A 13,920-nucleotide genomic window follows, 5' to 3' on the forward strand; every position below is an offset into this window, starting at 1 on the left:
GATAGCTTGACTTCAGTTAATGAGTCGATGGCGTTGTCACATATTTAAGTCTTAGGCATTGGAAGAAAATGAGAACACAACACAAGAACCGTTTCAGTATTTTATATAAAAACAATATAATTTGAAAATAAATATGCTTTACTGTTTTACATGGACACATAAAAACAGGTTATTAGTGATGGAACAGCAACAACAACAAAAAAGGAGGAGGAGCTAATAAATCGGGTTTCTGAGACTGTTGGTAGAGGTTGCTGTATTTTTTTGTATATATTTTTGTGTCGTTGTTGGTAGTCTAGTGGTGTTGGTAGCAGTATTTTTTTCTGTAATTGTGTGTCGCACGACAAACAAAACACACATGTCCGTACATACACATCTATACAAATGTTAAAAGACCAACATGCGCTTTGCGTACGTCCGCCTAATAATTCAGGTGTCCTCCTCGCTACAAAGGAAGCATTTAGGGAATGTTAGTAAATATCTGATCCTTTTTTTTGGTTGGTGTAATTTCATTTTAGTTATATATGTAAAAATATAATAAAATTAAAGCACAGAGAATCCATGCCAAAAATTGGACAGTGGTAGGGAGAGGTGGGACACAACACTGCATATATAAATAGAGCGCATTAAATATGGGCAATAAAATGAATACTGAAAAATACTCTGACATTATAAATTATCTAGAATGGACTATGACGGGATAATATTAGCTATATACAAGTTCAGAGAGGACGTGTAATCAAAGCACTACTGCGTTAAATTCCCCTTTTCCTGGAAAAAAGGAACGAATAATTTATAAAGCACTTTTCTCAGTCTTTTTGTTTTTTTTGAAGCGAGGCACTGGTTTTCCCGATGGAATCAAACTACAGTAGAGTTTTCATTCAGTGGTTTTCTTTCACGCCAGCCATAATAGCACGTCGGCTTGCAGTATCCCTTTAAAGGCACTCGTAATCGTGTGCTGAAAATGTCCTCGGAGGAAAAAGCAGCCATCTTCTGGAAGAAGCAGTAAAAGCAGACATCCACGTGTGAATCCGTGCCAGAACGCTCCTCTTCCTCCTCATCCTTGTCGTCGTCTTAAATCTCCGAGCGAGTTGCGTACCGGCACAGTAGACTCGCATCCAGTGAAGTCAGTTAGAAAGCGCTTCCGTCACATGATGCGTTTGTTTAGTTGATTATGATTTTTTTTTTTTTTTTTTGTAGCAGCAAACAGTTGTGTAGTATGCTGGTCTACATACTCACACACGCACACGCAACGCATACACATACTGTAGATATACCGTGGGAGCCAACTGTCCGTCCTTCTCTGTCAGTCCAGAGCAGAATGCTTTCCACAGAAAACAATGTCAAAGTGCTGTGCTGCAAAATATCCGTTGCATTACGTTCTAATCATAGAACGGAGTAGTCCTTCATCTTTAATGTGCGCGGCGCTTCTCCTCGCTCATCTTCTAGGCTTGTCACATCTGGACAAAAGGTAGGAATCAGATTTTTTTTACAAATCTTTAGCTTAGCAAAAAAATGTATCGAAAACTTGGCTTCAAGTTGCTCTCACCTGCAGGTCCTCTCGTTGAGCTCTAGTTGGCGTTCTTTACAAAACTCGTCCGTGTGTTTGCAGGAGCAGCGGCAGGTTTGCGGATCCTGCACGAATAAATGCTTCCTCCTTTCAGAGCAGGGCTTGCAAATACTAGAGACAGACAGACAGACAGACAGACAGACAGATCCGGGGAAAGGAACAAGAGACAGATGAGGATTATCAAGAGTGCTGAATTACCGCAGCGAGAAAACGGTCACCGTCCCTCAGGTCATACGGCCCAGTTTGCCCTTCCAAGTGTTTGTGTGGCATGTGACAGTCTGGCTTGTATTGCACACTGGCAAAAAACGCACGTGGGCCGCCTTCACGCCCCCTTGAAACATTCATCTTTCACATGTCATACGTTAGTGCGACATTCAGTGACCGAGCTTGTAACTCAATTCACTTGCATAGCAAAGCAGTTTTCCCCCACGGAAATTAGTTAAATTGCCAGATAGCCGTTCCAGTGTTTTATGTTATCCTTCCATCCATCCATTTTCTGAACCGCTTAGTCCCCACGGGGGTCGCGGGCATGCTGTAGCCTATCTCAGCTGTCAACGGGCAGTAGGCGGGGGACACCCTGAACTGGTTGCCAGCTAATCGCAAGGCACACAGAGACAAACAACCATCCGCACTCGCACTCACTCCTGGGGACAATTTGGAGTGCTCAATCGGCCTACCAAGCATGTCTTTGGGATGTGGGAGGAAACCGGAGTGCCCGGACGAAACCCACGCGGGCCCGGGGAGAACATGCAAACTCCACACAGGGAGGGCCGGAGGTGGAATCGAACCTGCACCCTCCGAACTGTGAGGCGGACGTGCTACCCAGTGCACCACCGAGCCGCCTGTTTTATGTTATTAATGATGAAAAATATAAATAATAAATAAAACCTAATGTGAAGAGTCGAGAATCTGCTTTTTGCAGCGTTAGGACATTTTATTTTATTGTCAAAAAGATGGAAGGACTCAGCTACTCCATTGCTTCACATAGCAACGACAAACCAACAATTGCACATGAGACACAAAATGGCGGCGGAATTGTTGCGAGACAAGTGCTTGCTCGGCGACTCAAAAGCAGTGTATGATACACAATCGCTTTCGACTACAAATTGCCCCTAGCAGAGTGGAAAGAAAGCAACAGATAGCCATCACTCATATCTCGTGACATAACAAAAGTACCAGCATTGTGCGAGGGGGCACCTAAAAAAAAAGATGAAACGCACATTAAGGGCAACGGAGACAAGAGACGAGACAGCAAAGAGACACAGACTAAACACGCTGATTACGATCCCGCTGATAGTGGCGCGGCAACGACAACAGCCAACAGTCTATGCGTTTATTCCTGCTCGTCCGTTATCGCCCATCTGAAGTTGAGACCTTCCGAGGAAAATGTACCTTTTACTTTTCCTTCATGATTGTAGCAGTTGGTAGTACGTTTGAGCCTTTACGACGATTGATTAGTCTTGATGGGTGAGATGGATTAAGTTAGCGGTTAGCAGCGTCTGACAATGTTAGCAAAACACGGAGAGGCGTGAGATGACGGGGTGCTAGCGTGACGGGCGCGTTAGCGACATGCTAATGGACGGGGTGCGGGTGTAGTACATTAAAAAGAGCAAAGGAGCTCTTCCCAAGCCATCTTAATTACGAGAAGCACGACACTCAGGTGCAGGTAGGCGGAGAAGGCGGAGCTGACATACGAATCGCCAATTGTTATGTCTCGGTTTTTCTTTCGTTTTCGTTTTTGGCATTTAGCTGGGCCTCGCCGGGATTGTCTGCAAGAGAGAGCACAACAACGCAGAGAGAGAGAGAGAGTCTGAGAGTGGAGCGCCGCTTTACTTAAAAAAAAAAAAGCGTCAAAGCGGCGATATTTATTTATAGGTTACGGTTGAACTGAATGTTTGAAAAGCACTGAAAAAGTACAGACGTCATTTTCCCCAGTAAAGCTATTTTGTTTTGTGGGAATTCGAATAAACGATGTCACTGGTAAAGACTCTGAAACGCGCGCAAAGAATGCAAGCTCCCGTCGGCTGTTTCCCACATCAATAATAGAACGCCGTGGACCTAAAATGTTCCGTGCAAAGATGAGCGTGCGAGCCATTTACTGTTTTGTTTTATAAAACAGTAAATAAATACATAAAACTCCCCACATGAATGAAAAATAATAAATTTTGTCCGGACCACATCAGTCAACTCAAGTCTTAACATTGTTATTGATTCAAAGCTCAACACAATGGGAACAAGCTCATAAAGGATTAGAGGCTTACAAAGGATGCACCTGGGGCTTTACATGTGCGCCTTTTGCTGACTGGGCATTTTACTCCCAAGCATGTAAAGACCCTTTAATGAAACTTCTGAGGAATTTGATTTTAACATGCAAGATTTCTGCCTCTGGGAATAGCCCACAATCAGGAGAAAAGACAAAAATGCAACAAACTAGCATCATTTGCATATCAGACCACAGCTATTTGTACACAGAATCCAGCAACAAAACAATCCTTGATTTTTGCTGCACCAAATGTGACAAACTGAACTATGTTGATTTTAATGTAATGCTAATAGAAAATATTTAGCTTACAACTCGCTACCATCATTCCACGATGATAAATATCCGTCAATACATTTCTTGGAAGGCTGCCTTTAAAGTCTAAAAGATTAAATTGTACAACATACCGTGATAGATTTATCATTCTGCTCCTAAATCTGTCCTTTGCCGTGTGTTTACATGAACGTTTTTCTTCCTTGGCGGAAAAATTTGTTATGATATAACAAAGCCGATGGTCTTGTTTTGACTAATTACGAAATCCGGTACATTTTGGCACCCAGTGCTTAGCCGCTCCTCCCGACCTCTCACATTGATGATTTGAGTCACACTACTAAAAAACAAAACGAAAAGTTGAATGACCGCCAGTGCGTCGTCTTTGTCGACCGCAGGCCACCGCGGGACAACTCGTAAACAATCAAGAGGAGGTTAAAGAGGAGGCCCCTCGGCACTATACGATAACTGGCCTTGTCTAAAGCGCAAACAAATGCAACCGCCACCGATTTTTAACAAGCGCTCAGGGAGTCGTTTTAACGGGTTTTAGCGGCTTCTGGTGCCAGCGGAGCGACTTGAGCAAACGTCATAAAGCGAGGCAGCTCTTCAAAAAGACGCCGCTATCTATATCATAGCGAGTAGACATCTGAGTAGCGGGAGTTAAATGGATGTAAAGGAGGGCAAGAATGTAAATAGGAGATACAGCCAGGCGGAGCAAAGGCATCAAGGTCAGGCGTGGTGAGGGCAACAAACTCGTTAAGAGTCACTTATTTACCGGAGGTGACGTAAGCCACCTGCACGGCTCATCAATGTAGGCTTTTGTTAATGGTAACAACAAGATGGATAACGCACCGAGAATCGATTAATTGTGTCTTGAAGCTTTTGAGGCGAAAGGGAATGCAGTACCTTGTAGCACCTTCAGAGGTGCTGCTGAGAGAGAACTGCAATAATTCTGCTCAATACCCCAATGGCATTTAAAACAGGAGTCCAGAACATTTAGAGCTTCTCCCATCCATTTGAAAATAAAATTATTAATAATTACAGTTAGTTATATTTCAGTTTAAAATTCCCTTACTGTACAGTTTTTTTAAGGTTTGACAAGCCTGGAAGTCAACCAGCATTGACAAAATTACTGTACGGCTCGTGTTCCACTTTGTAGGCTGGAGGGACAACGAGTCAAAATGGCTGCCCCCAAGAGAGAGAGGCCGACTTTTGTTTGCCGCAACGAGATCGGATCTCTGTTGGCTATTGTTCAACTCAAGCATTAAGCTTCACAAGATGCTCTGTAGTACTCACTTTTCTCGCAGCTCTTTCACTTCTTTCTTTAACCTGAAAGCAGGCACACAACAAAATGTGTTATTAGATACATCTGCGCATGGTCAACCTCCCTAAACTTTGCCCAACTCGCTTTCACTTTTAAATGACCCCGACTTCACAAGTGACGGGGCACCGGGGTGCTTGAGTGTTGTTTCACGGATGCGTACGCACACAATAGCAGCTCTGAGCGCCTCTTGCTGATAATGCTTTGTGGTGCAATCTCTCGCTGGGCAAAAGTATGAGGAAAGGTGCCGTTTCATTCTGCGGGGTCACGTACTGCGCAGACATTTTGAAACTTTTTTCGGGGGCAGAAATTGCATTTCATCACCAGGTTTTCATGAATGTTGTTCAAGTTGTTGGTCAAGCCAACTACGAGGTCTACGTGTTTGGCTAACTTCCTTATTGCCAGGCGATAAGTATGGTGGCGCTCAAGGGTAAAAGTAGAAATAAATAGCGATGGCAACATGTCCCAATACTTTTGTAATTGTAGCGGAGAGCGCTGTTTTGCTACCTTTACTGAACTAAGGCACATCGATTTTAAATAAAAAATAATCTCATGTCACCCCACCAAACAAAAATGCCGCAAAAACCTAGCACAGCTTAATTATGTTCTTTTTGCCATCTAGTGGAAAAGCTTTGAATTATTTCATGATACATCGCTAGCACAGATAGAGAGATCCATCATTTGTAGTACATAAGTTTCAAAGCATTGGAGGGAAATTGGATAATTTGACCGACTCAGAGGACAAGCCTCTCTGGAGGAGGTGAAAACGTATCTCACAGCTGCTTGAAAACTCTGGAAAACACTTCAATGGTTGGAAAGGAGACTTCCGAATGAATTGTTTCTTCGCCTTGGAAGATAACGAGACAGCAAAACCATACTTAACACCAAACGTGAAGAAGCAGAAGGAAACGCTGAGAATTTGGCCAGCAGCTGCACTAATGCGTCTGCGTGCAATGGAATGACGATAAGCCGGCGCACATGTCTACCGGGATATGCTTCAACCTGCAGCCAGCTTTTTTATCGCCAGCCAAGAGGAGGAAACAGACGATAAGAAGATAGAAATCTAGCAGACCTGTCAAAATTGTCTGAAGCAGGCGAAAGAGGATTTGACATTTCATTTGGATGTTCACCCCCCAAAGACATTCACATTATTTGTGTGTGTGTGGATTGTTTCTTACCTACACTCGCACGCGCTGTGTTCCGTAAAACTCATGAAGATATCATTTTGTTGTCTTTGGGTTTTTATTCTTTTGATCTGTGAAGAAAAATACACAAGGGTTAGTTAGTCAGCGGAGAAAAGTTGCAAAACCTACTTATGGTCATTTGTTGTTTAATCCAAAAGAATCCAAAACAGATCCAGAAACACGCTGGAGATACTTTATGGACTGTTGTCAACAAATTGTCGAGACGATAATTGCCTTGTTGAAAAACCACACGCAAAGCGGCTCCTCGTGCCAAGACTAAAATGATGATTCAAGCACAGTGATCTACAAAACTACCAGAGTCCGCTCCCCCTCCCACTCCCAAAAACAAAATGGCTCCCCAAAGGATAACCAGTGAGTGAGTTGTCCGACCTCCATGGTCACGTTATAGCTGGACGTGGGCATGCACTGCAGCGTCTCGTCGTTGCAGCAGCCAGCACAGCGCGTCAACACCACGCACGATGGGATGAAGATGTGCTCCACCTCCTCGGGGTACTCCTGCAGGATCTCCACCAGCAGCTCCCGAGGCTTACACAAGCTCTTGTTGTACACCTCCATTAAGGGGATCACTGTGGAAGGGAAATTGGCAAATTCAGTACTTTTGAAAACCTAGCTAGCTAACTAGGTATGTACACCTGTTGCCGTTCATGCGATATAATTACGATCAATTCTTATGTTTTCAGTATATAAATATAGTGGACAGACTGTTTTGAGACATTTTGGTTTAGTGGTGTGCTGAGATTTTGTGTACAAAAACTTTGTGCCTTAGCTTAATAGAAGTTAGGAAACACCGAGTGACTTCAAACAAAAGCATCAATAACAAACGCTATCAAGCTTTTATCAGGGCTGTTGAACTTCTCGTTTTAATAAATGCCAAATCGCAGTTACAACTGGTTATGACCGCCATAAAAATGAAGAATAATTATTACATAATTGCCCCCTGCGTTTTGGATAATCACCTGGCACAAGACTGGTTATTACCAGGTTGCCGCGTCTCAGTATTTACATACAGACAAAATTATTGAGACAGGTAGGTAAACTTTCGGAAAGCAAAACTGTGGACTTCCCGGATGGTTATAACAGCTTCCACTCTTGTGGGAAGGCTTGATGGGGATTTTGGACTGCGTGTTGTGGGAACGATTCAGAATTTCATGTTCAACCTGAAAGACGGCCTACTGGCTCTGCTTGTCTGAAGTGCGGAAACTCATCCAACTAGACAAAAAAAAAGATAGGCAGCTTACGGGTGTAATCAGTGGCCATTGCAGTCACGCCAATTAATGAATGACTTGAGTAAGAGGTTCACATCAACACTTTTGTCCATATGTAAATCTCTCAACGGCAGACCAAACGCTCAGCTCGTGCCGAGAAACACATTTTGGACTTGCAGCTTCCAAGCTATCAATTTGAGAACAAGTGAGCGGAAAACAAGCTTCGAGACCGCCAATACAAACACGACGCCGATGCCTGACGGATAACTAGAAGCCCCCCCCCCCCCAAGTGACTCTTCCAAAATCGGATTGAGCAATGCTGGGATTGTGAAAGGGGGGGGGGGGGATGACATTACATTCCTTTCTATAAAAGTGAGTCTGGTGACTGTAAGATTTCCCTCCGCCTAACCTCAGACATGAAAAAATGTGGGGGAGAAAAAAACGTTCAAATGTCTCTATTATAGGCCTTTGAGTCAAGGGGGAAAAGGTGGCCACCGGGGGGCGAGAGTGTGCCTGTACTGTGTCAAGGTGAGACATCACATATAGGCCTCTCTCTCTCTCACACACACGCACACACACACACAAACACACGCATCCTCTCATACAAACACATGAACTCTCACACACGCACACACTCACATTCGCTCACTTGATACACTGGCACAATCACTCGCGTGCACTATCACACACTTTCACAAACTCTCAGTCTCGCTATCTCTCATTCACAGTCTCACACATTCCCCCAAAACACGCATTGACATTTCCCAGCCTGTCCTATAGGACACCTACCGTCATGTGGACCTCTTTGTGTTTCCCTCGGTAATTGGGCACTCTGAAAAAAAAATAAAAATAAAATAAATGGGAGCAAAAGTGAGTTGTGCAAGGCCTTATTGCGTAACATCTATTCACATTTGGTGGTTGAACCCCTTAAAGAGCAAAAAAAAAAAAATTGATGTATTACAGTAGTAAATCTAATCTTTGGACAGTAATGATTGACACAGCAACATAGGGGCAATGTGACCTCATCTTGGCACTGAACGTGGCAAATGTTTTACAACACAGTGTGCGCGACAGTTGCGTTGATTTCGTAACCTTTATGGACTTCTGGCTGCATTTGTTCCCATTAAAAGCTGGTAAGAATGTCAACCAGCCACCTCACCATCACCCCCTTTCACTGCTTTGCTGCATGTGTGTGCATGTGCATGCGCGTGTGTCTGTGCAGTGGCACCACACAAAAGGATTACTGGCAAGTTTCCATGAGTTTGCAATACCTCGCTCATGTTGCGTGAGACGGCACCATTCAACCCCAATTGGACTTAATGAAAAAAAAAAGTCATTCCTGTTGAGGGGATGTAGAGCCCGCCCCTTCTGGGTGGCGTGAGACAGGGAGAGAGTAGGGGTCTGGTTGGGAGAGCCCCCCCTCAAATAACCACCCACCAACCCACTCACTCAAAACATTGGGAAGAGTGTCAAGCTAGGCAAGGGCAGGATGCCCCTTTGCAATTTTGGGGTGCGGATGTGGTTAAAGGGCCTTAATTATATCACATGGTCATTTTTATTTTAAAAGAAGTGGTCTTATCGTATAGAATTTTTTTTCCCCATTTTCTGTCTTTGATTGAATGTCTCACACTTCTGACCTATGACCAGCCAGTACAGCTGGCAAAGTTCATTGAGTTCAGACATTTTTTTTCTTCCCAAAGTAATTTTCAAAAATGTTAAAACTTATTAATTATTTAATTTAAAAAAATATATATCTCAAATTTCAGTGACTATTAAACGAGGCTTGATATAAAAGATTTATTTTACATTATAATAATACATACATACATACATAGAAAAACGATTTAATTGACAACTCCTGAATTATATTAGGTGGGAAAAAGGGACATGTGACAAATAAAAATAAATATCACTATGTCAAAAACGAAATGAGAGGGCAGCATTGGTTGCTACTTTTATTACATTTATTGTATATTTTTGTTTAATTTAATAAAAATTATATCCCTAAACATAAATGATAATATATTAAAAGTCCCTAAATGATTCAGAAGCAAAGCTTCATATGTTGGCAATTTGTTAAAGGGCCAACAATGACCCTGTGAGGCCAAGTGACGCCTTTCCTTTTTTCTTTTTCCCATTTTTTGACCCACAGTGTACTCACCTTGACAGCCGACAGCGTCAGAAATAATAGTGTCAAACTGTCAATAAAGTTCATGGTGTTGTCAAATCCAAATCCGGGCGAGGTGTTAGAATCCGCGGCGGTGCTGGTGGTGCGGTCGGTGGAGGGAGGAAGGCTTCACGTCCATCAAGTTAGCATTTACAAGCAAGGCTGTTAAAACGGGGGCCCTGGTCGGTCCGTGGGTGCCGCGTCCATGTCGGTGGCGGCGCACAAATAAAAATAAATAAATTAAAAATTCCTCTTTGCGCCCCAAACTCTTCTGTCGAGCGATCCTCAGGGGCGGGAGGAGGGGGGTCGGGGGCCACGGTAGAGTGGGGTGGGGGGGGTGGGGGGGTGGAGGTTACTATCCACACATTACACACAAACACAGAGAGGCTCGATCAGGGACGTCTCACATGGTCCAGCGGCAGTGCGCTTTCCCGCAGTGACCGAGTGGCAACATTACGCACTGAATAATAATCCCATGCTTGTTGCGCCAGTGGGAGTCAGCCCGCCGTTCGCACCGCGCTCCCGTGCCTCCTTCGAGTCGAACCCAAGTGACGTGAGGAAGGCAGGCAGTGTCCGCTCCGATCTGACGTTTCCTTTTGCGCGCACCAAAGCGGAGTCAGATGATCATCCAGGAAACCGGGACGCGTCCAGCTCTTTAGCTCCAGCACTCCACAGTGCCTGTGCGTGCGTCTGCGTGGGTGCGTGTGTGTGAGTGCGAAGCGGGCCGGCCATGATTGGTGCACGCACAGTGGGGCGTGGCTTGTGCAAATCTTGCGTTGAGTCCCTCATTGAGGGTCGACCCTTGTGATTGTGTTTTTAGTGACGTGATCAATACTATTGAGCTATCCTTTGGTACCTTGACTTGTTTGATTTGCTCCGTGCAAGCTTATCATCCATTACATTCCAGCCCTTACAGAATTAAAAAAATGATGGCATCCCTCGAGGCTCACTACTTGAGCATTTCAATTTTACACGCAGGGGTTGCTTCCCATCCGTAGAACTACAACTAGATTTTACACTAAGTTGAAAATAATCTTATTGTTTTATCAATAAAGGCCAGGAGACATTCAGGACAGCTCGATCTTGGCAGGGGACTGAGGTCCCCGAGTGCCATTCTAATTATAAGTCTTGATTATAACATTGTTATAACAATTAAGCTAATAATGCCCTTTTGAGCAGCACTGACAGTAACTTTGTTCATTGCTCGCCTGTGCGTGTGCGCGTATCGGCACGTAGTCTAGGCACAATGTCCGACACCCACATGATGAGTCTCGCTGCGACTTCCCCTTTTTTTGTTGAATGGGGCTTCTCAACGATGGCCCGCTCAGAATGAGCCACCTGTCTTCTTTTTTTTCTTTTCTGGCAACAGCTGTAGGAGGAACCGTAAGAGGAGTTCCAAAGTGATGACAGATGATGAGCTGCATTTAAGTGTTAATCGTAGTTAAGGGCTGACGTGCGCATTGACACGCTTGAGATTTGATCCTATAAATACTTTTTTCAAAATTCCCTGGTTACATAGCATCAAGACTCTAATGATCAAATGTCCCATTGCAAATATAGTTTATTAAAACCAAACAGCACTACTGATATGGCAGGTAGATTTCCTCACACAGCAGCACGGAGAGGCTAAAATGTAACTCGACCAAAAAAAAAAAAAAAAACCCCTAAATGTTCTCATGCACGTACTGAAAGCAGTGCTGCCAAGAAAACTACTTTGAAATGAAGAGAATATAAATAAATACAACTGAATGGAGAGGCCTGAATGCTTCCAAGGTGTCTCCATGCAGCCCTCTGCTGGCCAAACTGGTCACTGCAGTTCTTATCATGAGGCCAATAGAGCAGTGACAGACTTGAGTGTGTGATGATGACACACCACGGCTGTCTGGCTTCGGGTATTCAAATGACTAGAATCCGAACGAAACTCATCAAACAATCTTGAGATTAAGTTGAGCTTTGACGCTGTGATTCTGCTTTTCCGAGATTTCCTGCAAAGCATTTGCGGCCTTTTTTCTGGAGGTAGCGTACACACTAGACAGATCGAGAAATAGTATGAAAAATCAAAACTTTACATAACAAGCATTAAATGCTTATCTTTCAGCAGTGAGCCCGGAGAAACAATCATTGAGTTATTTCCAGATGAATACAACCCACAAATTTATAGTCTTGATTTGGTCGGCTTGCAAACGTTGATATTTTTGCGCATGTGGGAGCATGTTTGTTGTTGTGTCTCTACTGTAAATTGCATCAGAGGCGCCACCAGACGAACAAAATGGCCGACCAACAAACCATCTTGAGCCAAATCCACATTCCTGCTTTTTTCCCGCTACGGCTACACCCATCCCCCACCCCACACCCAATCTTTGCCAAATCCTACCGCGGAGGTTCTGCAGAATTGTCCGATTCTGGTGGGTTTGCAACTTTCTACTGATTGTGTCTTGGGATGGCTCGGGAGTCAAAGTTGTCTGCTTGCTGGATGAGGTGCAGATGTAAAACGGTCTGTTGAGTCTGTTTACTGTCTGCCGAAGACAGCGCCCGAGTAAAAAGCCGTGTTTGTAGTCTTTGGAACACAAAGCACCTTGTTCCATTTTTGCGAACGTTCGCCAAAGCGCCACTCTCGCTCTCTCTTTCTCTTGATCACCCAAAGCCGGAGGGAGAGCGAGAATTTGGCGGCGATTTACGGCTGCACAGATGACTTTGCTCATGTCCGATAGCCTCGGAATAAATCATCAACCTATCAGCCTTGCAACTGGTTGACCCGGCCCAGCTGTCAGTGGAGTGGCGCACAGAGGCAGAGGCCTCAAGCCCCCCCACCTGTCCTGCTCTTATATTGGGAAGAGGCGATAAGTCAGGGCTTTTAGATAAAGCCAAAGCTAAAGTTCAAGTGCGTTAAAAAGCAAACAGGGGGGAAAAATGGCTTCCCGTCATTTCCCCGAGTGGCTCGTCCAGTTCGCTGAACCCTCGTCTCTCTCCTCCCTCTCCTCGGTCGCTTCCAGCAAGCGATCTGTGTACTCCCTCTTGAGCAGTTAAAACACTTTTTCAAATAATTTAGTCAGCCAAGTGAGAGACGGTAAACTCAGTTTCTATAGTTACACGTTTCGGGTGTCTGTGTTTACTGTCGTACTTATTTTTATGACTATGTTACAGCTTAGTCATTTTGTCGTGGTAGTCACACGACAGAAAAGCAAACAGGTCGCCTCAAAGATGAGCTTTAGCCTGGTTAGCGCCAGTTTAGTGTTTACAGCGAACGAGCGGGGCTCGAACTGCTCTAACAACAAAAACATAACAGTTGTGACACTTGCAAGTCAAGTTAGCACTGTTCCAACTACTGCCACCTGCTGGTATGGAGGCTTACACATTGCATTACGTACACGCAAATTCAGTCTCGGGCCCGGCGGCGCAAGTCAGACCTGGTTTATCAGACATTTGTCGTCATTCGATTGAACTCCACACAAAGTGATTTTCACCCTCAGGAGCCTTTGAGGTTTGGGAAAGTTTTCTGCCATGAGTCACGGCGCTGGCAAGATGCAAACTGCGGTTTGTTTGCGCAGTTAAGCAAGACTAATCCCTTTGTTGTACTTGTTCTCAAATAGCATCTGAGAGATAGTCTCAATAAACACAACCAGCCCCACTCTTTAAAATAAGTCAGATTCCTTGTTTGCCGTGGTTTCCCTTGAGAGCTTTTTATCTGGTGTTAGTGAATCTTCCAGGTGTGTTTGTGTTAGCAGAGTGACTACAGGCAATTTCCAAACGCATGCATTGTCTGAGCGGCCATTGTGGTCCTGTTGACGCTTTCACCTGAACAAACGGACTTTACATCCTCCGTTTAATTAGATAGCTTTGATACTTGAAAGGAATTTCTTTGTCTCCTTAACCTGGTTTAGTCCAAGTGTGGGCTAGCACGCAGCCCGCTCCATTTTTTAATTGC

General features: G+C 44.3%; 1 protein-coding gene across 3 annotated transcripts; it reads right to left on the reverse strand.

Moving 5' to 3' along the window:
- Positions 1-87: 87 nt before the first annotated feature.
- On the reverse strand, positions 88-10,698 carry vegfab (vascular endothelial growth factor Ab). 3 transcript variants are annotated; one of them, XM_088362351.1, is made up of 8 exons: positions 9,990-10,696; positions 8,618-8,660; positions 6,993-7,189; positions 6,597-6,673; positions 5,394-5,426; positions 3,262-3,336; positions 1,547-1,678; positions 88-1,457 (listed from the first exon to the last, which is right to left on the reverse strand). In XM_088362351.1, the coding sequence occupies exons 1-8, from the start codon at positions 10,041-10,043 to the stop codon at positions 1,436-1,438; spliced, it is 633 nt and encodes a 210-aa protein (XP_088218477.1). In that variant the 5' UTR covers positions 10,044-10,696; the 3' UTR covers positions 88-1,435. The 3 variants fall into 3 exon arrangements, 2 of the variants coding, with proteins under 2 accessions (XP_088218477.1, XP_088218478.1); XM_088362352.1 differs by lacking the exon at positions 3,262-3,336 and having other exon boundaries at positions 9,990-10,693; XR_015854442.1 differs by lacking the exon at positions 88-1,457 and having other exon boundaries at positions 1,541-1,678; positions 2,960-3,336; positions 9,990-10,698.
- Positions 10,699-13,920: the final 3,222 nt, after the last annotated feature.

Source organism: Syngnathus floridae, chromosome 19, assembly GCF_059516105.1.
Source record: "Syngnathus floridae isolate MCC-2025c chromosome 19, RoL_Sflo_1.0, whole genome shotgun sequence".
Lineage (NCBI taxonomy): Eukaryota > Metazoa > Chordata > Actinopteri > Syngnathiformes > Syngnathidae > Syngnathus > Syngnathus floridae.